Source organism: Adiantum capillus-veneris, chromosome 28 (assembly GCF_014529385.1).
Source record: "Adiantum capillus-veneris isolate H3 chromosome 28, ASM1452938v2, whole genome shotgun sequence".
NCBI classification, from domain to species: domain Eukaryota; kingdom Viridiplantae; phylum Streptophyta; class Polypodiopsida; order Polypodiales; family Pteridaceae; genus Adiantum; species Adiantum capillus-veneris.
The window spans coordinates 77,618,401-77,646,258 of record NC_140958.1 but is presented as its reverse complement, the minus strand read 5'-3'; the positions used below and the strand labels follow the sequence as shown (position 1 = coordinate 77,646,258).

The 27,858-nt window shown below is 43.0% G+C and overlaps 1 protein-coding gene across 7 annotated transcripts; it reads right to left on the bottom strand.

Moving 5' to 3' along the window:
• On the bottom strand, window positions 1-27,858 carry LOC147420722 (uncharacterized). Of its 7 annotated transcripts, none has more exons than XM_086503909.1 (10): window positions 27,728-27,858; window positions 26,664-27,159; window positions 26,151-26,463; window positions 25,916-26,061; window positions 24,651-24,944; window positions 23,691-24,379; window positions 5,679-5,916; window positions 5,266-5,436; window positions 1,286-1,509; window positions 1-432 (listed from the first exon to the last, which is right to left on the bottom strand). In XM_086503909.1, exons 2-10 carry the CDS (start codon window positions 26,985-26,987, stop codon window positions 165-167), a joined length of 2,667 nt encoding a protein of 888 aa, XP_086360035.1. In that variant the 5' UTR covers window positions 26,988-27,159; window positions 27,728-27,858; the 3' UTR covers window positions 1-164. The 7 variants fall into 7 exon arrangements, with proteins under 7 accessions (XP_086360035.1, XP_086360036.1, XP_086360037.1 ...); XM_086503910.1 differs by lacking the exon at window positions 27,728-27,858 and adding an exon at window positions 27,284-27,682; XM_086503911.1 differs by lacking the exon at window positions 27,728-27,858 and having other exon boundaries at window positions 26,536-26,806.

Genomic DNA, 27,858 nt, shown 5'->3' with positions numbered 1-27,858 from the left:
TGGAGAACATTGGACATAATTGATGTCAAATGTGGAAATTACAAGGAAACAAGATGGGGCTCATGAGAATAGCTCAGAATTGCCGCTAACACAAAGCGCTTCTTTGGACTTTACTTGGTCCAAAGTAGGACCATGGAAAACATTGCTACAAAACAGATTCTACCTCAATATTTAATGGCCAGGTCTAATTGAACACTTATCATGTCTAATTTTGGTTGCAGTTGAGGAGCATCCCTCATCAAGGCCTGCACAAGCTCATACAAAGTGACACACTGCCTCAAGGCTTCACTGAAGTCATCTTCTAAAGTCACTTTGATTTTAACCTTCCACTTGTTAGCTTTGAAATCACAATGTCGCTTCACCATCCTTTGCTGCAAGGCTGTCGCTAGCAGATGGCTAGTTTTCCTAAAAGAGACCTCTCTCAACCTCACCCTGCATTCAGCAAAACCCTGGTTAGTTCCAAGTATAGCTGAAAATTGTTTCATAGACAGTTACTCACATATGTAAAGACATAATAACTAGAATGGGGGAGACCGTGTGCCATTGTTATGGATAACCATAAATTCATTTAGTAAATTTTTTATCACCTCATTGCAAAAGCGCGTCCCTTGATCACTCACTGCAATTGCTATTAATGATGAATCCTTTGTCACTAACATCAGCTCCATGCATTGCATAATTGACCAAGTGCTACAACATCCCACTAGCGTCACCAATGCCCAAAAGTGGCTGTAGAACTAGGTACCATCTCACACACACGCACACACACAGGCATGCATCAATACAACGATCTGCGTGCTAAGTTTCTATAGAATACGCTTACTCTTGACTCATAAATGAACAGCAGTGTACTCAGCATTTTCTGCTTTGTACAGTCTAGCCTTGCATAAAAACATCCATTCTCCCTTCGTAACTCAACAATAGATGTGTGCTTTCTGATTTGGCTATGAATATGAGCCTTACCTTACAAAAGAGCACCAAGCAGGCCAAGCAATTGCAGATGAGCCTTTCATCTTTCTGAAAGCCTACAAATGAGCCTCTAATGTGCAATTGCAGCATGGTTTCTAAGTTTGATAGCACCTCAGCTGAATTTTGATATGCACAAATTAAAATTCATGGGTTGCATAAAAATTGGCCTTAATTCTCCTCAATGAGAAGAAGCTACTGGGATATACTCATAGAAGCGTGCATTTTTTCAATAACCTTATTTGTTATGTGTTGAATCTCTGAATTTGATTTCAGACAATAGCAAAACAATCTTCAAGTGCCATATGTCAGAGTTTACCTGAGTTGCTCTTGTTGGTTCGTCATTCTGGTAATGCTCTGACTATAATTTTCAACCTGCACACTCAAGCTCTCTCTGTGTCCCTGTAAATCTTCAACCCTTTCTGTTAGAGCATTATCATGTCGGCTTACATCCCTAATTTGTTTACGAAGATCAGCCACAAGTTTGATGTGCAATGCTTCTTCAGCATCTTGTCCATCAGAAGCTTTCTTTTGACTTACAGCCTGAAGAAACACACAGTCAACAAGATTTTATATAGACACATCAAAGTAAAACTGCCAAGTATGGCAATACTTAGAGCCATGTGGATAAAGTTGCGGACATGCATGCTAAAGAAAGCTTGTTGATTAATAAAGACGATATGCAAACTCATGAGCAGCATATTCATGTGCTGCAAAAAGGCGTGGCAGACTTGGGCATGTACATTGGCCTTGAGGAAAAAATGCATGCTATCATGGAAAAGAAATGGAGGAATGGGTTAACTTGCAACAACTTTCCAACAAGGTCATAAGGTAACGAAGTTGGAAGTGGGACGTGCTACGTTAAAGTTAGGGTATAAAAGCAAGAAGAGGAGATCACTTCGCTCAAGAAGTACATGGATGACATGCGCACAAAATCAAGCATAGAAGAGGAAAAAATTCAACCAAGTGTGGTGGAAGAACTCTCAAAAAATCAAGGACGACATGCAACACTAGCAAGCGAAAGGGGAGAAGAAGACAGTAGAGACAACATCTTGGGTGCAGATGCTAAAAGAGACCTAGAGGAAGCAAACCAATGGATTCAAGTGGCCAGAAAAGGTAAACATGAAATCCCCACTCTTAATTTATTTGGGAGATGATCTTACAATGTCTCAACTAGCACACATGAACGAATGCATGCCCAAGCTCTTGGCTGCCAAAGAAAATGTTACCATACATATGTGGTAGTGATGTGTGTGAAGACGCTTACTAAGAACAAGATATTTGAGGTAGACAAATATGCGCAAGATATGGATGAAACATACATGTTATCAGCCTCTTCCAAATTTGATAGTGCCACACCTCCTCTCTCTCTCTCTCTCTCTCTCTCTCTCTCTCTCTCTCTGGGCTGCTCACGCTGGGTTGAGCACAAAGCTTGCGCGTGAAAGGCAGAAGGCCAGGCGATTCTACTTTGTGCCGAGTATGCTGGCTTCATATTTACCAAGCGGGGGGGTGGTTGTTTGAGGCAATGGGGCTACCCGAACAAGCAAAGCACCAGACATAATCATGCTTTAATGTACGCTCATTGAGGACATTCATGTACGAGTGTTGAGGTTCCTGCAAGTACGAAGCAATTGTATACTGAAAGATAAAGATTGCTCTTGAGAAGACTCGGGGTAAGCAAAAGAAATCTACTGATCGTCACTGTTGTGAACTTGTATCTTCACTTGGTGATTGGGCACTTTTGCGCTTTGAAAAGTCCAGGCTAAGGAAAAGGAAAAGGAAGGAACGTTTGTTTCCAAAGCTCCGTATGCGATATTATGGTCCTTTTCAGATTTCGGAAAAGATCGGTGATGTAGCTTACAGGTTGAAGCTACCACTACATAATGCTTTTCATGTCAACCTTCTAAGGCCCTTTGTTGGTGATGTGCCAGAGAATATGCTGGATGAGGAACACCCGAAGTGGAAGAATTGGATGAGATTCTTGTTCCTGAACAAATATTGGCACATAAGGAAAGGAAGGTTAGAGGAAAGGTTGCAAGACACTATTCGATGAAGTTCAAGAACTATCGGTATTATGGTCCTTTTCAGATTTCGAAAAAGATCAGCGATGTAGCTTACAGGTTGAGGCTACCACTACATAATGTTTTTCATGTCAGCCTTCTAAGGCCCTTTGTTGGTGATGTGCTAGAGAATATGCTTGATGAGGAACAGCGAAGTAGAAGAATTGGATGAGATACTTGTTCCTGAACAGATATTGGCACATAAGGAAAGGAAGGTTAGAGGAAAGGTTGCAAGACACTATTTGGTGAAGTTCAAGAACTATCCATTAGGAAGAGAATGGGGTCTAGGAGAGCCTCTTTATTTGGCAGTTTAAAAAAGTCAAACCTTTAGTATTAAGAAAGTATTCAAAGGACAATTTTTGAGTTTAAACAGGCAAAACGGCTAGTTTATTTGAATACAAACTTTCCCCCCAAAATGGACTTTAAAATCTAGCGGGTAAAACCATATCATGTAGCATATCTATAGAAAGAGCTCTACGCATAGATTCCAGATCTATGATCTCCGCTCAAATTAGAGATCATATGTAGGAGTTATGGAAGGCTGAATATCATAAAATTATCCACCTCCTTTTTGGGGGGAAAAGTGCATCCTTTGATCACTCTTACACACCCACCATTCTTGCACACATGGCGTACACCTATTTGTCAAAATGTTAATCACCTCCATAAGCTCATGGCAAATAAAGAGGCCCTCCTACACCCCATTCTCTTCCTAATGCATCTTTGGATGAGTAATGGATAGAAGAGTCTGGATTGGTTGATTCACCTCAACTATTGCAACTATATCTTGAAGCCTTTCAGATGGAACCCACAGTGACTTGATGTAGCTCTATGGAGCAAGGTGAGACCATGGTTGATGATGCTCAAAGGAGTAGTTAAGCAATTGTATCTACTCTTTCCATACAGAATTTGACTAGAGAAGTTTGTGCTTGAGAGTACACCAAAAGACTTCTATACTCAATATATGTGTGGTAACCAGGTTGGTGGGATTGTCTAATCGTCCAACCCTACATTTTCGGAAGCATGCATATCTTTGATTCCCATCATAGAATATATGTGATATCAACATGTATTATTGGCATGCAAGCGAGGTCCCTTGCAGTATTTCAAGGGTGCATTTTTCATGTTGCCTTCTTTAAATAGATACTACATCTTTTTATTTATTTTATTTTTACTTGTTTTCCCCAAAACCCTTGAAAAGGTGCAAGTTGACATTGCATGGCTAGTGTGAAACGATTGCGGCCGAACGGGTTTCTCACATTGGGAATCTAGGTCAGTCGGTATGGGACTGGTCGGGCTAGTTAGCACTGAATTCTGATGAGTATGGAAGCCTGTGTGCGCCAAATGGAATTTGGGCCACTTGGCAAGTCACAACTTTATAAGTTGGTGGGTACTAGGAAATTAAATCAAAGGGGCAAACTAGACACATGGTAGTAGGAAAGCACGGTGACTGCTTGCTCCACTCCCTCTACCTACCCACCAAACTCCACTCTCTTGAACACTTGAATCTGCCCAGCATGCATTCTCCTGCACATAATCATTTTCCTCACATGTACGCCAGCTCCACATGCAAAGAAGGAAAAGAAGACAACCCAAATATACAGACAGCTAGGAAGAAGATCTGACGGTAACTCCTCTAACCGAAGATAAAGTGGCATTTTTGCCAAAAGAGCGGTTGAATAACCCACTAGCACCTCTGCAAATGGAAGAGTCTGCCCATGTTAAACTTCTTTTGTAGAAACCTTTCACTTATTAAATGGAAGATGCTACAAACAAACAATAAACAAGTTACTGTAGGTGCAATGGAATTCTTTCGCATCATATGCACAAACTCTTCCTTTTCTCCTTTGAAACTTTGGTTTGATAAGGTCAATTTGAGGTGTTTTAAGCCCCTTGCATAATGGAGGAGGCACCATTTTGACTACTAATTTGCCGAGGTAATTAAACACTAAAACAAGAAAATTACACATGATGTGAGACCAATGGGGTGTCTACTAATCAGTGCTTCTGGCAATGTCACTTTGGACTGCCTTTCTCTATCCAGAACTAACTTATGATCACTTCCAATCAGAAAAACACTGCGAAAGCACACATGTTTGAAACCTGTATCTGTGTGTGACACGATAAAAGACTGTCACACCCATTCACACACGTGTTTAAAACCTGTATCTGTGTGTGACACAATAAAAGACTGTCACATCCATTCACGCACGCTAAGAATGTAAGTGTAGAAACATGCCTGCACTTTGACGAAGATTTGCCTTCGATTTGATACTCTTGTCTCAAGGCTTGAGATCATTCGATCTCGAAGGCACCCAAGATTTTCTAGTTTTAACTTCAACCGGTCCAACTCTTTTTGAAGGGCTGCTGTCATGGCCATTGGCCCCATGATTGCTTTCATGACTGTGTCCTAAAAATGTGAAACAGACTATGTGAGGGCAGAGTTTCCTTGCAGACATTCACAACAATATAGCTATAAAACATAGTATTTAAAATAAGTTCCTCTGGCCTTTGGCCTTTTTCCATTCACTTACAAAAAGAGTGACATTGCGTTTATGAACAAGAAGAAAACAAATATGCATAAGAACAGAAGTGAACAGCATTCAATATACATCTCTCTTCCTGTCCAGAGTCTCTCTTTTGTTGGAATACCTGAGTTTGTTTCTCAAATGCAATTTTTGTGGTCCAAAGCTTAACATGGTGCTGAAGCTCAGCCACTTCTTCGTTGACCTCATCCCTTTCTTTTGCAGTATCTTTCAGGCAAACTTCCAATTGTACAAGATCATTTTCCAAATCTTTCAGAGAGAGGACAATGCTTGTTTGAGTATTGAAGTTCTCATTTTCAAGAAATTGTTGGAGGGTGGTGTTTTTCGCAATCAAATCATTAAACCTATATAGATTAGACAAGTTATTTACTTACACCAAGAAAGAAGACTGTTAAACTTTTACAAATCTTTATGCATGTATCCAAATCTGGTGTTAATCTTGCATGTAACTGTTTAAAGTATCAATACATGTTGTTAAGATAAATTGAAATTAATTGCTGAAAAGGACTAAGGAGGAGGCCTGTTTCCTCTATATCCCATAACCATTTTAAATGCTGAGGCAATAGCTCACTGCTCAATCTTCGATTGATCCCTCCTTACGGCAAGAAGACTTACAGAAACATATTCACCAGCTTCTACTAGAGACCACATTTAGGACAAAGCGAAGTAGATAGAGTGACTTCATGGCACTATAAGCTTATTATCTGGTTGAAGGTAGCCAGTGTCACAAAGTGCTAACGTGTCAACCACTGAAGACAAAGGACTTCAAAATCCTAACCCTAGACAAACTTACAGATCCTAGCTGAGGGGCCTAAAACCCAAATGGAAGACAGAGGAGTTAAGATTAAAAATCCTAACACTACCAACTTGCAGATCATTGGCTGAGGGGCCTAAACCCTCAAAAGACCAGCAGAAGCCAAATTGCATAGAGGATGATGACATCGCAGCAATGTACGGATCTGTCTGCGGTTTCCGTAATCTCATGATGACATGGCAGCACTGTATGGACAGCCCTCTAGGCGCCAGCTATGAAGGAACACAGCAGATCCCCGAACCTGTAACCTTGTGGGAGCAATATAAAGAACTCCAGAAAGGGGCACTAGGGTTTGGGACCAGTGCAGTCAGAGAGTGGAACTCCGCCGTTCGGTGTCTCTCTCTCTCTCTCTCTCTCTCTCTCTCTCTCTTTCTCAGTTCAGTTGTTTTGAAGTGCTAAAAGTCTCTTCTGTTCTGTTGGCACGCGATGGGTATAAGAGCTTCAAGTGTGCGCTTTTCTGAAGGCATATCGGTCCCTCCAAGAACAAAAAGAGCAAGATGGCACTTCTCGATTCTACAGAGTACCTGCAGTTCCTCCTCGGCGAACTCCACCACATACTCTTGAGGCATCCTCAATAGAACCTCCCAATCTGCAGAGTTTTCAGCAATTTCTGAGCTACATATTGCCGCCTTTGTTGCCTCCTCCTCCGGCACCAGAAAGCAGAAGAGCTTCTACCTAATAGCCTACTCAGTCCTCGTTTATACCAACCTCTTCTTCCCCATACCGGTGCTCCTTAATGAATAGAGGAGGTGTTGCTTCCATGATCGATTGCCGCATTTTTGGACTGGATTATTATGAGAAGAACGATCATTTAAGCTCTCATATCACTGAAACCAAGGAGTCACCTGACGTGCCACAAAAACACTTAACTAGTGTAATCACTTCCGACAACGGACCAGATGGAAACACAGAGATAACTACAAACTTCACGTTATAACACTTCAATCACTTAAATATCTGCGAGAGAGACGACATGACTCGGCGGAGCTCTGAGCCAAGACAGATTGACCCCAAAGACTGGCTCCCCTTTCGGTACCGACTCTCTCCGAGACTCTGCGTCCAGATGCCTTTGAAGATTGGCCTTTGGGCACTTATAAGAGTACAAGGGATGCCAAAAGCAGAGCCCCCAAAGAATCATGTTCAAAAGCACTTGATTCTAAAAGCATCTGCTCCTAAAAGCTGGCGCCTCAACTATTGAGATCTACCAGCGAAAAACGCGGAATTCCGTACAACTACAACGTGTCACCTGTTGGTGCAAATTGCAAAAAATCCTGCCACGTGTCATCTACAATGTAAGATGTAAAAATCCATACTGATCTACCACATCATCACTTATTATGCCTGCCTTTGTGGGTGCATGTCCTCTTTTATTAAGTAAGTCCCCTCGGCAAAACTTTATTACTAGAGAAGTTTCAATTTCTTCTATTTTAATAATTTGGCCCCTTGGCGGGCACCCAAAAGTTGGTTCTTCTTCTTTTCTCTAGGTTTTAGGTCCCTCGGTCGGAATCTACAAAACACAATCAAGTTAGTTTTAGACCCAAAGGTCACTCAGATGTCCTAGTATTATGCAAATGGTATTCATATGCAACTACCACTTAGAGAAAATTGATCATGGCACAAAGAATTCCAGCTTTGACCAAGAGATTGGCATGGACCATGTCACGAGGACGTGGCAATTGTTAACCTTAGTTGTTGGTTTCTTTCCGATGATTTTTTTTTAATTTTTGGGACCCTCCTTTTGAAGTTGCAAATGGCCGGGACATTGTATGGCCAGAATGAAAACGACCGACGGCCAAGAGTTTCACCCGCAGACGGGGAAAGGCCTTGTCGCCACGAGTTGGTCGGGCCGATCGGCACAGGAATCCGAGCAGTAAAAGTATGTCTAGGCTCAATTCAAAGTCATTTAGGCCCCTCGCTACACTTATAAGTCGGTGGGTACTAGGAAATTAACTCAAAAGAGGCAAAGTGGACACATGGCGGCTCCTGAGCAATTTTCCTAGCTTGCATGAAGAGGGGAGGCTGATTTTGAGTCATTAAGTGACTACAGTGTGTGTGTGTGTGTGTGTGTGAGTAGTTGGTGCAGGTGATGAAGCTTTAATGAAAAGCTTGCCTTCTCCCTTGCACTATGTAGCACGATGATTCCGCTCTCGTGCACCTCTCTCCCCTTTTGAATACAGAATCGTGATGCCCCGCAATGAGCCCTCTGCACTTATTTAAAGGCCCTTGGTCTTGAAAAGCAGTTTACATGAAAAGCTTGAAACTCAAAAGCAACTCGCTCAAAAACAGATGCCCAAAAGCTGCCAATGCAAAAGCTGAAATCCATACAACTCTGCCGAACAGGCCAACGCAAAATCTGGAACTCCATACTTCTCTGCCACGCCATCGGCTGGTTACGCGTGTGTGAGGGTCCAGCTTCATTTTAATGCCTTGATGTCCTTTGGCCCCCATTGAACGGGGTCCCAAAAGCTAATGGAACTACTTCTTTAAAAATAGGCCACTCGGCAAGACTTTGTAAGTCGGTAAAACTTCTTCTGCTGCTTTTGCTTCTTCACTTAGGGTTTAGGCCCCTCGGTCGGGATCTGCACGTTGGCTCCGTTCTTCAATGGCTTGACACGTCAACAGTTTGTGACATCCCCCCTTCTTGAAAGAGTCCGCAATTACAGCATATGTGCAAAACAACTCAAGTTAGCTCAAAAGTTTTCGAGGGTCATTCGGAAGGACAATCCGAGGGACAATCAGTTTTCTCATTCCAAATCGGAGCTCTTGATTTCCTGGGTCGTCGGCTTCGCAGAAGAATCTCATCCAATAAGGAGTCTCATTCCATATCGGAACTCTTGATATCATGGGTCGTTGACTTCCCAGAAGTATCTCATCCAATAAGGATATTCAGTGGGTGGCACATCACAATGCAACACAAATGCTCACATATGCATGTTACAAGACATAGAAACATAAAGTCGCCTATGAACACTCCCCCCGTGAATAACCATCCAGGTCCGGGCCATGAGCTGTTCAACGACTCCCTCATCACTCCTCTCGCAAATAACCTAAAAAGGTCCGGTCCATGAGATATAAAGGCCTTTTACAACCAAACGCCCCCCCAGACCGCAACCTGCGTCGTTTGGAGGTGCTGAGAGTCACAACTGCTCAGACTTCTTAATACTCCCCCCCGGAAAATTCTCCTTTCATAAGCTACTACCCGTCCATCTTGCATTAGCACTACTCTGATACTATTGCCACATGTGTCACACTCGACCACAAACAACTTCCTGAGATCTAGTAAAACAATCACGGGATCTGAAGTCAACTTTTTCTTTAAGAGACTGAAAGCTGAAATCTCTTTTTGGGTCCATCTGAAAGTGACCTCTTTCTTTTGCAAAGCGTGAAGAGGTGAAGCTATCTATGCAAAGTTCCTAACAAACCTTCTATAATAAGAGCACAATCCCAAGAAGCTTCGAACATCGTGCACAGTCTTTAAGTCTGGCAATGTCTTGATCGCTTCAACCTTAGCAGGATCCATTCGAGCACCATCCTTTGACACTATGTGGCCAAGAATGTGGATCTCTTCCAAGAAGAATTCACTTTTCTTAGGATAGACAAGTAACTTTTGATTGCGCAACTCTTCGAACACAATGGTCAAATGACGCCTATGCTCCTCTTCATTCTTCGAATAGACTATCATGTCATCAAAGAATGTGCCAACAAACTTTCGATGTGAGCGGAAAATCCGGTCCATCATCCTATTGAACGTAGCAGGAGCATTTGTGAGACCAAATGAAATCACTAAAAACTGATAGAGACCAAATGTCCTCCTAAACGCATTCTTGTGCACATCCTCTGGCCTTATAAGAATCTGATGGTACCCGCTCTTAAGGTCTATCTTGTTGAAAATTGCAACACCCTCTAAAGGTCAAGAATATCATCAATCCTTGGAATAGGAAACCTGTTCTTGATGGTATTCTTATTCAACGCACAGTAGTCAATACACCAAGAGCCCATCTTTCTTCTGCTCTAGGAGCACTGGGGAGCAAGAAGGTGAAGAACTAGGTTGAATCAGCCCCTTCTCTAAAAGCTCCTCAACCTAGCCCATAATCTCTTTCTGTTGAGCCGCACTAACCCTGTAGGGAGCTCTGTTTGGTGGGCTACACCCCAGCACTAAATCTATCGTATGGTCCTCAGGCCTCTCCGGCGGCAATGGTGACGGTAATGAATCAGAAAAACAATCATTAAACTCTTGCAAAAATGCTGACCTTTCTTTATCTAACACATAAATTTGACTGACAATTATCTAAAACATCACCTGCAAAAATCAAGTACATAGAAAGATGATTTTTAATTACAGAAGTGATAGCTGAAGCAGATACAATAGGGACAAACTCCCCTTCAAGCTTTACATTCAAAACATGAGTTTTGTCCCTATGTTGAAGAGTGATCATTTTGTTGAAGACATCCACCAGCACGCCATGTATTTGGAACATCCAAGGGATTCCCAACAGTGCATCGCACCCTTCCAATGGCATGATATAAAGTTCTTCTGTGTCCACATATGAAAACCACACAGATGCAAACATTTGCTTGAAGTATACCCATGTGGCGGGTGCATGTCTTTGCATCAACAGTGTCATCAATCATGTGAGCGCATTGCCTTTCAAGAAAGTGGCAGCTTTCTTGACCTTAGAGACCTCTGTAAAATTCCCTACTGCATAAGCTGTATCAAACTGCTTGAGGAAAGCGAGGGCCTTTGCCTTATCCTCAAAGCCGCTAAAAGTGTCAAACTTTATAGTCGCACCACCTTTGTAGGCTTTTGGCTTTTCCAGTGCCCCCAAATTGTCATAGGGAATTGTCTGCAACATGGGCACTGTAATAGGGATCATCGGCGTTCGTTGGCCATTAGCATTTTGCGTCATTGGTACCATATATGGCTGCTGGTCAAAAAAACCAGCCATGCCAAAATTGCCCTGTGGCACCCCAAACTGGCCCTGGTTGCTCTAAAAGCCTTGCTTCATGCCGATATTACCATACATGGGGTTCGGCATCATGCCTTGCATACCCCCAAACACTGTTTCTAGCATATATTGCAGGTTTCCAGGCGCATAACCAGCCATACTTTGCAACACAGATCCACCCCCGAAATACCCAGGATGTACAGTGGGTGGTGGAAAAACTTGATGCATTGCCTGGAAACTGGTTCCCTATCCATTTAATGCAACATGTGGACTCTGAAAGGTGACGGGCTGAACTGGCAAAACCTGTAAAATTGGCGTCCTAACCACCTGTTCATGGACGGAAGGAACCTATCTTGGAGCCCCAACAGACTCCGCAACGTGTGAGTGCTCCCTATCTTTTTTGGACGCATGAAGGACCTGGGCTTGAGCCTCAACGGGCTCTATTGGCTGTGTGAGTTACCTTGTTTGCCGTGGCACTGGTGGTGCTTACAAAAACTCCATAAACCTTGGGTTCTGCACCAGTAGAGTGAAAACATTCACAGCGGCAACCAACTAAGTCCTGAATGCATCATCTTCAAGTTTCCCAGTCATAAAGCCCTGCACTGGTGGAGCATTCACATCAGCAAGAGGTACAGACAAGGGTGGCCGTGAACACACATCGTAGGTATTGCCTACCTGTCCTGCGAAGAGGACCCCTCTTCCATAAGGCCTTTCCCTTTGTCGGCCATAGTGTAATAATCCCACTTTCTTGTACTTTGTATTCACCAAAAACCAACAGAGCGCTACCAAGCAAACGCCAACAATTTGTTGGCCCCAAAGATTGGCGCCCTATCGGTATTTCTTTATTCTTATCAAAAAGGGAATAAAACCTGCGATTTCCTACAAACTATCCCGCATAATCCGGGCTGAGAAAGACCTGTTCTGGCCCGATTTCGGCAACATAATTGTACTAGGAACTTCACAAACAAAATCCTCACGACTTTCCCGACGCATACGAGCACTTTCCCAAACTTGGCGAGAATCTGCAGCACGCTGAATTCTCTGTTTTCTGCCCTGCACCAGATCACATCTACAGTGGTCCCCTCGCTTCCCCGGACCTCTTGGGGGTATTAAGGACCAATTAGGGCCGAAACCCTAAACCTGCAAATTTACACAGAAAGATGTAATTTCCTGTTTTGGGCTTCGTGTCGCGTGCCGATCGCATCCGTAGCAAGCCCTCGAGCTCCCACACCTAAAGGGCTACTTGCCCTTTAAATCGGACAAGATTTCTCGCGTGAAATTTCTCCGAATTCACCTGTACCTACGAGGGATTAGCAACTAGCTAATCCAATACCTGTGCAAGAGGCTCTTGCCTCGGCAATCGCACATGAACCCACATAATTGTACATACAAATGAAAGCCCTCGAGCGGGGCATCACGTTTCTGTATTCGAAGGGGAAAGAGATGCACGAGAGCGGAATCATCACGCTACATAAGACAAGGGAGAAGGCAAGCTATAACAAACTTGGACACCCCAAGTCTAGAATCTGTCGCGACAAGAGAGAGAATCACTTAAGATACTTCACAACTTTAAAATCACAATTCAATTTGGTCGACATGGCCCGGCGTAGTTCCGTGCCGAGAGAGATTGGCCCCCCTTTCGATATTTCTTTTTACGCAAAGTACAACTCCCGCAGGGTCCTCGTGAAAGGATGACCAACCCACAACCAAGAGCCTATGTGCACATGAGAAAAGCCGTAAGAAAGAGTGAAAGCACCTAGAAGGTGAACACAAAGCTCTCACAACCCTAGCCTCTGTTTGTAGGCACTTGGCCCCAAAAGCGACTTAAGAGTCGCTAGTTACTTTACAACAGTGCTAAAAGTGTTAAGTTGATGATAAAAAGCACTAAAATCTTATGGTATCAAAAGTTGGCATCCATGAAGCACTGAAGTCTCTGCTCTCACAATCTAGCATCAAATAACAACTCCCTTGCAGAAAGTGCTACATAATCTTGTTCGTCCCCTCCCATGTTAGCACTAGTGATTTGTGCCACAAAGTTGCACGCAGGTTTGGTCGTCTAGCTCTGCTTCTTGTCGACTTCTACTATTTTTAAACAAGTACGGTCATGCCACATCGCCACTCTTTGCCAAATACCTCCAACATGAATAGCAGGAACAAAAATGAACTGCAATTGATTTTTCATAAGAGAGTAGTGAACTATAACTTGACTATTAGAGGTTCCACCTCCATCGATCAGAGTCTAACCCTCTCCAAGTAAAACCCCCAGGTTCCTCCAAGTCTTAAAGTTTGCATACAATCATTCCATGCACTCTTCAATGAGAAAAACGCCTTTTGAAATCATCTACCGTAAACCCCATCTCCCTCCTATTCTTTTAACCGGAAAAAAGTCTCTTGCCGCCAATGAATTTGTACTTCGCATGTGAAGCGCGAGCCGGCACTCTCAAGAAAAACAAAACAAGCCAATCAAAATTGTCAAAAGCTAGATTTGCAAGCTAGTATCTTTCCTCTGGGGAGAGGTTGCTTGTCACAAACTGGCAAGCCCCTTGACACACAGACCCTGCTGGCAGCAACCCATGAAATGCGCCGACAGGCTGACTTGGCAAACTGTACGGACGCTCGTAAATTCCACTGACTGCTGCTGACGTGGGTGATTCTCCGCAAAATGCACTAACTTGCTGATGTGGCAGTGGGTACGGATTTTCGAAAATTACACTGGCTGATTTTGGCAGCTTTTGGGTTATAGTTGCTTTTGAGTTTAAACTTTTTGGGGCTCTGCTTTTGGGCATCCCTTGTAAGAATAAATAAGTCTTTTGGGCCTCATTACTTAGAGCATCTGGACGCAGAGTCTGAGTGTGAGTTCCCGCAGACTCCCTTGTACTTTGCACACAGATTAATATAAAATGAAATACCGAAAGAGGCGCCAGTCTTTGGGGCCAATACCTCTTGGCACGGAACTATGCCGTGCCGTGTTGTCTTTTGTGAATTGTTTTAAAGGGAATCTCTACTATGTCGTGGTAGAATCTAGACTTGGGGTGTCCAAGTTTGTTACAAAGGTATCAGAGCGCAGCCAATTTTTCTTCTACCGTTTTCTCGCGACACTTATGGATTCCAACAAGAATCAGTCGACTTCTTCTACATCTGCTAATGCGGAAGGAGATCACGAAGAAGATTTTAATGATCAAACAGAGGAATAGTACAGGCCACCTCGGCCTACTCAGTACTTTGAAGAGATGGAACATCGACAGCAAGTTGACAGAGTACACAAAGCACATGATTAAAATTGCGAAGGATCCGAAATTTGCAAATTTTTTGTCTCAACAATCCATCGCCAAAGTGCACACCGAGTGGCAGAAAGCCACGGAACCACCCATCAAACCGACTGTCACAAACTGCTGACGTGTCAAAACCTAAAGAATGGAGCCAACTTACAGATGCCGGCCAAGGGCCTAAACCCTAAGAAGAACGAGTAGCAGAAGAAGTCCTACCAAACTGATGGGGACCCCTCCGATGGGGCCCTAAGTGACATAAAGAATTAAACTAAAGCAAAACTCACACACACACACAAGAATTGCGAAGCTGGCTGAAGACATGGTAGATTTTTGGCTGGCTGATGACATGGCAGATTTCCAAAAATCACGCTGGCTGATGACATGGCATGCTATACGGATTTCCGCGTTTTTTTGCGTTGATTGCTGGCGTGGCAGCTGTACGGAAACCCGGATTTTACGCTGTTTGCTTTTTGGCTTTGCTTTTGGACCAGACGCTTTTGAGTTTGAAGGCTTTTTACTGTAAACTGCTTTTGGGGCCTAGGGCCTTTAAATAAGAGGTTAGGGCTCATTCTCTGGCATGCTTCCTGGAGAAGGTGCAGAGGGTGGAGTTCCGGCTTGTATTGTGTTGATGCAATATAAAGAAATACCGAAAGGGGCGCCAAGGTTTGGGGCAAATACTTTTGGGGTGGAATTCCGCCACTCCGTGTCGCGTGTCGTCTCTCTCTTTCGGTTCAGTTGTTATTGAAGTGCTAAAAGTCTGCTCTGTCTGTTCTTTTCTCTTGGCACGTGGTGCCCGTCTTGTGACAGTGGATTGAGCATCAGGCGTGTGCTTTTCTGAAAGCATACCGGTCCCACCAAAGAGCAGATAGAGCAAGGTCTATTCTTTCTCTTGACACGTGGTGCCCGTCTTGTGACAATGGTATCAGAGCATCAGGTGTGTGCTTTTCTGAAAGCATACCGGTCCCACCAAAGAGCAGACAGAGCAAGGTGGCGCTTCAAAAGTGCGCTTCGAAAGTTCATTGGAAATTTTAGCTTCGTGCTGTGCCGGTGTCGAATCTAATTGTGAACTGTTTTGAAGTGAATCTCTGTTGTGTCGCGGTAAAATCCTGACTTGGAGTGTCCAAGTTTGTTACATCTTCAGATGACCAAGGGAGATTCTTTGAACGCTTATTGCAAGAGATTTGGAACTCTTTTCTACCAACATCTTCATTTAAGGTCTCTTTCAAGGAACAAATTTAGCGGTTTTGCTGCGGACTCCCTACAGAGATCCGAGACTACTTCCTGGAATAAAAGTCTAATTATATTCAAGAATTGATGGATCATGCGAAACGGGGTTTTGCGATACATTAAGGAAATTTGACTTACCCCACTAATGAGATCTTGACTCAAAGAACCCAAGAGACCTCTCACAATGAAAGTAGAAAGAGAAAGAGTTCGCAAGAAAAAAAAGACAAGGATACACGATCCGGGCTCACTGTTCGAAAGAGGGCCAATTACATCAAAGAAGGGAAGTGTTTTGGATGCGGGGAACATCGGCACGTCTCCGCAAAGTGCCCCAAAAGGGCACGGCAAGAACATAATGAAGATAGGCCAGAGAGTTCGAGAGAAGCAAAGGAACGTGGAAAAAAAGGAACGATGAAAGCAGGACTGGTTCCAGATTGCATGGGAACTGAGCCAAGCATGATTGATGAAAGTATAGAACTTTGCCGAGCTTGGGGCAAAGTGAAAGATCAAGAAGCCCTGATTTTCTTCGATGGAGGAGCCAAGGCCAACTTCATTTCACCCGAATTGGCGGCGCGGCTCGAGATTACACCCGATAGGATGGGACCACCGGCAGAGGCAGTTCTAGCGGCACCCAGACGGGACATAGCCATTACACCTGTCATTGGCAAACTTCGGTTGCATTATCAGGGGTATTTGGGACACGAGGACTTTTACATAATGCCCTTGGAAGGTTGTGACGTCCTCCCTTGAAGTCCCTTGGTACCATAAGAACAACGCCGTGGTCGATTATTGGGAAAAGAAAGCGACTTTGACAAATGAAAAGGGACGAAAATTTGTACTTGATGTAAAAATTGAAGGGCGAATCTGTCCCTATTGTATCGGCTTCAGTCGTTTCCAAATTAATGAACTCCAATCTGTTTGTTTACTCGACCTACGTGAAAGAGTTAAATGATGAACACAAAACGAATATGTCTGAACTTGATAAAGAACACCAAGATTTTCTCCACACTCATGCCGATTGCTTCTCTGAGGGCCTGCCAAGCGAGTTGCCACCATCTCGTCCTGAGGATCACACTATTGATCTGATACCTGGAAGCACACCACCAAATCAGCCACCGAACCGTGTTAGCCGAGCCCAAAATGAAGAGATTATGAACCAAGTGAAAGACCTTTTGGAAAGGGTCTTATCCAGCCAAGTACTTCACCCTATTGCTCTCTGGTGTTGTTGGTATGGATCTTGGAGAATGTGCATTGATTATAGAGCTTTCAATAAAATCAACATCAAGAACAGATTCCCAATTCCAAGGATCGATGATATTCTTGACCGACTACAGGGATCCTCTTGTTTCACCAGGATTGATTTGAAAAGCAGATATCATCGGATCAGAATCGCATCGAGAGATGTCTACAAGACAGCTTTTCGGACGAGTTTCGGTTTATATGAATTTTTGGTGATGACTTTTGGCCTTACCAATGCTCCAGCGACTTTCAACCGAATGATGGATAGGATTTTCAGAGAGTACATATCTTTTGTCGGCACTTTCTTTGATGACATTATAGTCTTCTCAAAGGATGAGGCAGAACATAGACACCATCTACTTTAGGTCTTTCAAGCATTGCGAGATCACAACTTAGTTATCAATGCCAAGAAAAGTGAATTTTTTTGGCTGGACATACACTTTTTGGGACACATCGTCTCAGCAGCAAGAGTACGGATGGACCCGGCCAAGATTGACACTATATGTGATTGGCCCAATTTGAAGAATGTTCATGAAGTTAGAAGTCTTTGGCTTATGTTCTTACTACCGGCGCTTCATTCAAAAGTTTGCAGAGGTCAGTCCCTCTTTTGCACATTCTGACACAAAAAAGAGTCCCTTTCTCGTGGGGACCCACAGAGGTGACTGTCTTTCACACATTGAAAGAAAAATTGACTATGGGACCAGTTTTGACTTTGTCGGATTTACAAAAGTCATTCAAAGTATATTGTGACGCTTGTGGTCGTAGTTTGGGTGCGGTCTTAATGCAAGAAGGCCATGTCATTGCCTATTAGAGACGATTGTTTTCAGGGTCGGAATTGACAACACAGATTTATGAGAAAGAGCTTTTGGCGGTTATCCATGCTCTTACTGAGTGGCGACATTACCTACTCGGAGCCGATTTTACGGTCTTCACTGATCATCAGAGTTTACGCTACTTCTTGTCACGGAAGCAGATTTCGGAAAAGCAGATGCGGTGGGCTGACATCTTGTCACAGTTTCACTACCAGCTTGTCCATGTTCACAGACAGAAGAACTTGGTGGCAGATGCTTTGTCCCGGAAGCCGTTAGTCTTGGCTTTTTCCGCGATTCATCATAGAAGCTTAGAGGACATGGTTGAACACTACGCTACAGATCCAGATTTTTCTGATGTATTCACTCGAATACATAATGGGGAGGTAGTAGCGGGATATTCCATAGGGGATGGCTACTTGATGAAGAAAACGATGTTGTCTGTTCAGCCGTTGAGGGAAAAGGTTCTAGCTGAATGCCATTGTCCACCTTTTACGGGTCACCGCGGCATTGACACCACCTTGAAAGGTGTGGAGCGTTACTTCTTTTGGCCGAGACTCAAGAAGGATGTGGACGACTTTGTACACAGTTGCTTGGTATGACAGAAGGTCAAGTTTGACAGGCATAAAGCATAGGGTTTGTTACAGCGTTTACCCATTCCCAACCGCCCATGGGAAGTATTGCAATGGATTTCATTTTTAATCTCCCGAAGACACAATGTGGGCACGATGGCATCCGCACTGTTATTGACAGATTTAATAAGCAAGCTCATTTCATTCCAGTGAATAAAACAATTAAGCTGGACAATTTAGCGAGACTATTCATTGCCTAGATATTTCAATTACATGGCATGCCTGAGACTGAAGCTGCCCGATACTTGGAAGATTCACAATGCTTTTCATGTGAGTCTATTGAAACCTTTTAAAGGCGATGTGCCCAATGATGGGGAGCCAAATGAGCAACCGGAGGTGGAGGAAAGCAAGGAGATACTCGTTCCAGAACAAATATTGGCACACAAGGACAGAAAGATAAAATGTAAAGTGATTAGGCGGTTCTTGGTTAAGTTCAAGAACTATCCTGCATTGGATGCGAAGTGGATGGAGGAGGAGGACCTAGCAGATACTCCTCAGATTTTGGAACTTTATCTTGAAGCATTCGGTTTAGCATAGTCTACTCCGATAGAACCCCAACTTCAGCGAGGGTGAATCTAATGCAGCGGGTTTGCACAAGAGGGGAGTCACTCCGCTCCTTTGTCAACGGATTACCGCAATTTGAATAAGAGTCACTATTGTCCCCTTTGGGTTTCAGGGATACTAAAGGGCTGAGTAGTATTCTATTGTATGACTTTATAACTGGAATTTTCCAAAATGAAAATGATTGATTTGTACTTGACTTGTTTGAGTGCAGGAACTGAAAGACGAATAACTGCAGCATTTTGGTCTCATAAATCTCTATAGACATGATTGCAATAAGGATTAGTTAATTGGGCATCCGTGAGGTCGGGAATGGATCTAGATGTGATTACTAAATACGTTGCCGATTGATCATGTCTGAGATTTGGAATGAGTTTGTATTTGATTTGTCATGTGATGTCCTGTGATGTATGGTGATGTGACTGTCGTCTTGTACAAGTGCTAGATGTGTCATGTTGAGTACATCGGTACTAACAATCAGTGTCTACTAAGACAGTTTATGGCCTCTGTCACAAATTGCTGACGTGTCAAAGCCCTGAACAAGGGAGCCAACTTGCAGATGTCGGCCAAGGGGCCTAAACCCTAAGAAGAACAAGTAGCAGAAGAAAAAGAAGTCCTACCAACTTATGGGGACCCTGTCCGATGGAGCCCCGGTGACATAAAGGGATTAAAATAAAGCAGGACTCTCACAAACACTCACGCAAAGCTGATGACATGGCAACTGTACGAAAATTCTGAAAATTGCACTGACATGATGACGTGCAACCTGTACGGATTTCCGCGTTTTGTGTTGGCTGATGACGTGGCAAGCTGTACGGATTTCCGTTATTTACGCTGGCAGCTTTTTGGCATTGCTTTTGCACCAGAGGATTTTGAGTTTGAAAGCTTTTCACTGTAAACTGCTTTTGGGGCCTAGGGCCTTTAAATATGAGGCTATTCTCTAGCATGCTTCCTGGAGAAGGTGCAGAGTCTCGAGCACCGGCTTGTACTGTGTTGATGCAATATGAAGAAATACCGAAAGGGGCGCCAAGGTTTGAGGCAAATACTCTCTGGGGTGGAATTCCGCCACCCCGTGTCGCGTGTCGTCTCTCGCTCTCTCAGTTCCGTTTTTACTAAAGTCCTAAAAGTCTGTTCAGTCTGTTCTTTTCTATTGGCACGTGGTGCTCGTCTTGTGACACCTCTGTCTGTTTTGCAGGCGTAATTGAGGGCGATTACAATTCTTTCAAGAGGGGGGTATTTCACAAACTGGTGACGTGGCAGGCCCCCTGACACACACACCCTGCTGGCAACAACCCGTGAAATGCGCCAACGGGCTCACGTGGCAAACTGTACAGACGCCTACAAATTCCACTAATTGCTGACGTGGCAAATTCTCCGCAAAACGCGTTGACTTGCTACGTGGCAGTGCGTAAGGATTTCCGAAAATTACGCTGGCTGAGTTTGGCAGCTTTTGGGTTACAGCTGCTTTTGAGTTAAAAAGCTTTTGAGTTAAAACTTTTTGGGGCTTTGCTTATGGGCATCCCTTGTAAGAATAAATAAGTCTTTTGGGCCTCATTACTCAGAGCATCTGGACGCAGAGTCCGAGTGTGAGTTCCCGCAGACTCCCTTGTACTTTGCACACAGATTAATATAAAAAGAAATACCGAAAGGGGCACCAGTCTTTGGGGCCAATACCTCTTGGCACGGAACTACACCGGGCCGTGTCGTCTTTTGTGAACTGTTTTATAGTGAATCTCTACTATGTCGCAGTAGAATCTAGACTTGGGGTGTCCAAGTTTGTTACATTAATCAGGCAAATGAGGTACTTATAAATTTCGTATCTTTCTCAGGTCTTTGTCTTTGACAATACTTTTTGGCATTCCATGATACTTGAAAATGTGAGCAAGAAAACTCGTCATATAATCACATTACTTGTCTTGCGTACTAGAATGGAATGTGCTTGTTTCTTGAATCTCGCTATGATAGTCCAAATAGCATCATTTTCCACCTAGAGGCCAAGGGAGGTCCATGATAAAATCCATGGCTATGCTTTCCCAAGGTTCTTTGGAGACAAGTAATGGTTGAAATAAACGTGGAGTCTTACCTCTCCGATGAGAGTGAGGCGTAGTCACCTCTACAAAATTTGGCTCAACCACCTCTGACATCAAAGTATAATTCACCCATTGTGAACTACAAGCCACACGACGAGCAAAAACTGTCGCAAAATGATGATGTGGCTGTCCGAAGCTAAAGCCTAATAGACTTTAAGTTGTTCCAACTTATAGGGTACCCGTCAGATGGGGCCCCCGAGGACACTAGAAACTACAAAATAACTAAATCGCGTGGGACTGCTGACGTGGTCGGCTATGTGGACGCCCGCAAAACGCGTTGTGCCACGTTCGGGCGTCCGCACAGCCGGCCACGTCAGCAGTCCCACGCGATTTAGTTATTTTGTAGTTTCTAGTGTCCTCGGGGGCCCCATCGGACGGGTACCCTATAAGTTGGAACAACTTATTGCTATTAGCTTCCGGGTGGACTGTCCACGTCATCATTTTGACGGAAACCTGCTCTTGAACAGTAGAATCCAAGAAACCAAAATCTCGAAGTAGAGTATGAGCCTATCTAAGAGAAACATTGGGCTTCACATGTGCAGTAGAGCATACGAGAGTAGAAGTACCACCAATATCAACTGACATGAAGGGTGTAGGAATAGCCGATGTAGAGGGAGAATTGATAATAGGTGAGAATATAGAGAGTGAAAAGGAACCAATGAGAGAGTGGTGATAAAAGGTGGAGGTGCTAAAGAGGTTGAACAATCTTATTATCTGATGAAGAAGCTCCAAGAACCAATCTAGCCTCACCATCAACCATCACGGGAGAAAACAATATCCTCCAAAATCAAAATCCTTTGGAGGTAAAAAAACATGACCACAAAAGATCATCTCTTCGGATTAAGCATCCAAAGTTCTATTCAGGTTTGCCTTAGCAGGAAGAAATAAATCAAAGGCATAAATTCACCTCCTTTGTCAATCCTCAAGATAGAGACTTTAGCCTTAATTTTGTTTCCCCCTTGACTTATCCACTCTTGAAAGTAAGAGAGCGGACTTCTTAGCAAAAAACGATACCTATGTCTTTAAAGAGAAATCATCAACAAGTACCAAATAAAACTCACAACCACAAAGTGAATCCACCTCCATAGAACCTGAAGAGATCAACATGAAGGCACGAAAAGTGACCTCCTCTAGAAATGAGTACCTGTGTTGTTTACCCTTTCCACACGATGAGAGAAGCTTAGGCAATTCAACAAGATGTTGCAAAGCAGCAATGTCAACACCACCAAAAGAGTACCAAAGAATACTCTTGTCATTTGTAATAAGTGTTGTGGATTTAGGAGAGATCAAACTATGCAAATGTGACTCCTATAGCAACAACCACAAGAGAGACCATATACAATACAAGCCACCTTCTCGATGACCATGAGCCATAACAATAAGGTTCCTTCTATTAATGGCATTAATGACTTCATCATCAACATAGACTTCAAGACCTTTAGAACTTGCTTTGAGATGGAGAAGAGGTTAGTTGAGAGCTTAGGCAAATTTTAGTACATCATTCAAGATAGCATTTCCAAGAGAGATATTTTTGACACCAACCACACGCAAAGTAGAATCACCACCAATATGAACTGATGAAGAGATAGTTGGATAGCTCTCCATAGTGTGAGAATTACTACACATGTGAGAGGATGCCAATCCAATCACTCTTGGCCACGGCCTCAAGCTCTTGTGGATGGGTGGTGCAATTGCCAGGAGAGAAATCTCACTATAGGGGGGAGAGAGAGAGAGAGAGAGAGAGAGAGAGAGAGAGAGAGAGAGAGAGAGAGGCCAAAGCAAGCTAAACAGCCTTTGAGGTTCCTTCTTCTTTCGATTTTTCTTTGCCTTTGTTGTCTCTTTTGGTGCAGAAGAGTGTAGTTTCACATGCCACCTACCCATTCCTAACACTCTTTAGTTATTGTTGTGTTGTTGTAGATTTCACAGCACATCTTTAATGCCTTTTGCCTAAGAAAATACTGGCTATATTTTCCTTCATGCAAATCTTTGAGAATTTATTTAGTTGAGGTTCCACAAAGGCCGACTAACAATGTCTTGCTGCACGGACACAATAATGGGCCTTTTATATAATTTTTGACAGATGTGTGATTAGAGATGCCTGCATGTATTTGCAACGATCTCTTCATTACGTCTTCCAAATAATACTTGGAGCACTTCAGAGGCGAATTACTTTCAGCACTTTTGGATAGTTTGTTTAAATAAAGGTATCCCCATTGTGCTTTGACAAATTAAAGAAGCTTCAACTTTACTTTGGAAAAATGTGTACATGCATGTGTGCACGTGTGTCTCTGCACTGCAAGAACCTGTCTATGTGGTAAAACAAGCCTCATATGTAGCAAGAAAAGCTGTGTCACTTAACCACCGTCATATGAAGCTATAAGCCTGCACACGCATGTATCTTCATTCTTGTGCTTAAATGTAGGCGTGCTTGCAAAGACAAGCATTGCTTGTCCTGATTTACGTAAATGTATCCAAGAAAAGTGTTGAGCTTAAATGTAAACGGTCTCTTTTGATAATTAAAGCTTAGAAAGTACCTCACAATCAAGCAGTGATTGTGCCTCATTGAATCATCAAGATCTTTCATACTCTTCGTGAGCAGGCCAAGATCTGTCTGAAGTCTTTCATTCCGCTGCAGCAATGCAGCCTTCTCACTTTCCAGCTTCTGTAGCTTTTCTGAAAGACAATTATTTTCACTTGTTAAGTCGACCAGCTCACTCTGCATTGTCAACCACTGCCTTTGGGATTGTGTGGACGCCTTGGCCAAAGCAGAAATCTCATAACTGATGTTTGCAATCATGTGGTCCCATGGGGTGAAGTTTTTGTCTACAAAGTTTGCTGTGAGCTTGTCATAGTGTTTATTTAACCTATCAATTTCCTTTGTTTTCACATCCACATCAGAACGCTTTCGTTTTATTTCCAAATCCAGTTTGGAGACAATTAGCAGCTTCTGTTTGATCTCTGATTCAAGTGCTTCTAATGCATCCCGCACACTCTGATTATAGATTGCGACCTTCAACACATCATTGCGAATCTGTGCAAGCTCAAACTCAAGCTCTGTTACCATCATGTCTTCTTTCTTCACATTCTGTCTCACAGCCATGATATCATGAACTAACTTTTGATGGGACCTTTCCAGTGTTACTTGGTTTCCCAAGCTTCTGATCATGTCATCCTCCAACATCATGGTTTCTTCACTTTCTTTCAATATTTGCTTTTCAATAACCTGTATTTGTCATCAATTGAGTAAACAATTCATTACGATTGACTGCCCCTTTATATAACCATAGTGCAGCATCCTCTTTCCAAAAACCCTGTCCCCAAAACCTGAAGGCTGCACTTACAAGGACTGAATTTTTGCAGTACAACCAGATCCTCTTTCATGATAAAAGAAACAACATTTTTACTCCTCACCCCTTACAATTTTAAAGAGATTGAAAAAAAGCGATTGAAGCCTCTCATATGCAGTGTTCAACACAGTTCTTGACAGAAAGAACCTGTATTTCAGCAGTAATTACTGCTGTTTCCTTGATAATTTTGTCCTCCTTAGCCTCAGTTTCTTGGACGGAAACCAAGATCCTAGCATACTCTTCAAGAAATTTCAGCCTCTTTGCCACTACTTGTTGCATCTTTCTTTGGATAACCTTGATACGATTCTCTATGGAATTTAATGTTGCAACTTCCTGCTCCACTTTGGCATGTTCTTTCTTTACAGCCTTTCTTAAGGAGTGCTTTTCACCCTGGATGGCTAATTCCTGTTCCTTCTGCTTTTGAATAGCATTAATTAATCCCTGGAATTTAGCAGGATCACAAAATGAATAAGTGCTGTTTGATCGAGAAAAAGATTTTGTGAAATTTTGAAGCAAGCACCAAATCAGAAAACTTGGTAGAAACCCCAGTATTTAAGGCATGAAAGAGTATACAAGCATGAATGTGAGAGAGTAAGAATGTGAGAAGAGAACCACTGAGATGTCGCACTCTACGATCCAAGCTGATACTACTCCATATGTCCCCAACAGGTCTCTATAAAATGCCGCTCTCCAGTTTTAAGTCATAATTATAAAAGAGTATCCAAGAATAAAAGTGAGAGTAAGAACGTGAAATGAGAACCACTGAGTTGCACTCTACACTCCAATCTGCGAGTCCACTCCCTGCTCTCTCTATCTGTTATTATGCCATCAAGCCTGTTTCTAACCTTTTAAACATTACTCTGCTTTTCAAAAATGACAACTGATTTAAAAATTGAAACCACTCCAAATCATAACAGTTCCAAACATTGCCTCTCACATGGCTCCAAGTACTACTAGATAGTATACGTCAGTCCATTAGGCATTCATTACTACTAACAGACAAAGAAAACAAATGGCGCACAGATGAATTGAAGCACTAGTCAACCAAGAATTTAAGATATGTTCGATAAGAGCCACTGTTAAGGGATGATGGCTATCAACTAGGCTGATGAGTGCTCGGTGCAAAGAAGAAACCCATGTTCAATTCTTTGTAAAGTGTTTCCCTTGCCACAAGGTAGTAGGACTCTCCGTCCGTATGAAAGCAACTCACTCAGAGTCCCAATCAAAAGTGTCCAAAGAACATAGTGAAGCTGCTGCTAGTGACATCTGAAGATAGTGATCTTCTATTCTTTGTTCGCTCTACAAAGGTATTTAAACAGAGCTGCATATATTCGGCAATCTTTGGATAACTAAATCTAAGTGATTGTTAATCAGCTAGGGTAACATACAGAGGTAGGGACAAAAAGGCTGACCTGTACTGCCTCATCACAACGTGCAAGAACAACTAAAGATGAACGCCACTGTGCCATGATCTGTTTCTTCTCTGAATGTATGATTTCCATCTCAATTTCTGCTTCACTGAGAGCATCACGTGCAACTTGTGTCTCTCTCTTTTGGGCTGCACCAAACGCCCTCAATCCAGCAATCAAAATTTCTCCATGCTCTTACAAGTTAATGAGATAGTTACAGCAAAACCTTGGTACATACCTGCAAGCTTCGCTAGGATTAGTTCCTTTTTATCTAAATGACGCTTAATCTCATGTTGCAGGTGAGCAATAAAATAGTCTTGATCTTTTTTGTCTTTCTCTGCCTTGACAATATCTTCTTCAGTTGCATATGTGACCCGCCTGGTTACAGCAATGTCACTTTTAACCTTCTCATTATGAGACTCTATGTGTTTCACTGCTTCGCCGAGACTGTTCAGATGATGCTTGGCTTTCTCCATTTTTTCTTGTAAAGCGACCAATCCAGCGCTTTTAGCTTTATGTTCTTTTTGATACTGGCAAAGCTCCTCATCTGCCTAAAGCACATAGAAAACTGCTGATATGGATAAGGAACAAAGTATGCAGAGATGAAAGTAGACATGCCAAACCTTCAGACTTAGGTGTCTATGCGTTCTTCTATGCCAGAGGATGTTAAAAAAAGAACAGCGTTACTCAACTGACAACAACTTCAGAGTCACATTTCGAATAGACTGTAAGAGCCCGGAACGAATCAAACCTTCAAGTGCTCCATGTGTATGGTAGAAAGACGATCATTGGCTGATTTCAAGCTTGTTTGCAATGTCCCAAGGGTTTTCTGTAGACCAAACATCTTCACACCAGCTACCTCTCGCTTTTTTGTAGCATTTTTAAGAACAAAACGCTTCTCACGAATGCGATCTTCAAGCTCTCGCTTTTGGTCCAAGAGTTGTTCTTTCAGATCATGCTGAGCTTTGGTGAGAAGAGGATTCTCACGCAAATTGATAGCATTCTCTTTCACCTCCTTGAGAACTTGGGGATCACCAAAAGGAACAGCCGGAAGGGCTTGCATATCAGGTGCCATAGCAAAGGACAGCTCACTTAATGGTTATATTCCAGAATTGAATGTATTCACTTGTCATGGTCACCCCATCACTCTCAATAGGTAGACCATGTCGGTGAAGTCTAATTGTAGCACCATTGGCGATGATCCTGTAAGATATTGTCAATCTGCTCCACAGTCGTCATTCTTTTTTCTGGTAAAATCAGAGATGCATAGATGGTCAACATTACAAAACATATGAGAGATACTCTTTACATGTGACATTTTGCAATTCTGCACACATGACATTTCGCAATTCTGCAAAAACTTGTACGCACCAGCTTCCACTCATTTCATTTACTGATGCAGCTTTTACTGATGAGATTATCTCTTTGGGCCAATTTATCAGGTAGACCATAGCAATTTGGAACTGAAACAAGTTTTAACTGACAGGTGTGCCATCGTGTGAAAAAAGCATGAAGAGCGTCTCTCTGTGTATCATATGAAAAGCTTTTCTATCCCGATGAGCGGGCTAACAGACAGCGTACCCACGTGTGTGTGTGTGTGTGTGTGTGTGTGTGTGTGTGCGCGTACGCACGTGCGCGCAGGCACATGTGTGTGTGTGTGTGTGTGTGTGTGTGTGAGTGAGAGAGAGAGAGAGAGAGAGACGTCGAGGACGAAGCTGGCCAGCCTGGCCTTTGCAGTGCATTGGGTGCGAAGGGACATTGTGTGTGTGTGTGTGTGTGTGCGTGAAAGAGAGAGAGAGAGAGAGAGAGTCTAACCTGAGGCGCTACACGAGGGAGCAACTCGTACAATGAAGGAAACAGAGAATCGCACGCCTCAACGTCGCTGCAGTTCGTAATCTTTTGGTGTAATAATCCATCATGTATCTCCCGGGGTGCCAAAGGGAATT

Excerpts from the sequence above, each read along its gene's own strand:
- LOC147420722 (XM_086503909.1), bottom strand. The coding sequence starts at position 26,987 with ATGGCACCTGATATGCAAGCCCTTCCGGCTGTTCCTTTTGGTGATCCC. Across the intron at positions 26,062-26,150 it reads AATCCTAGCGAAGCTTGCAG|CCCAAAAGAGAGAGACACAA; the intron begins GTATGTACCAAG and ends CGTTTGGTGCAG. Across the intron at positions 1,510-5,265 it reads AAATCTTCGTCAAAGTGCAG|GCTGTAAGTCAAAAGAAAGC; the intron begins GCATGTTTCTAC and ends GTGTTTCTTCAG.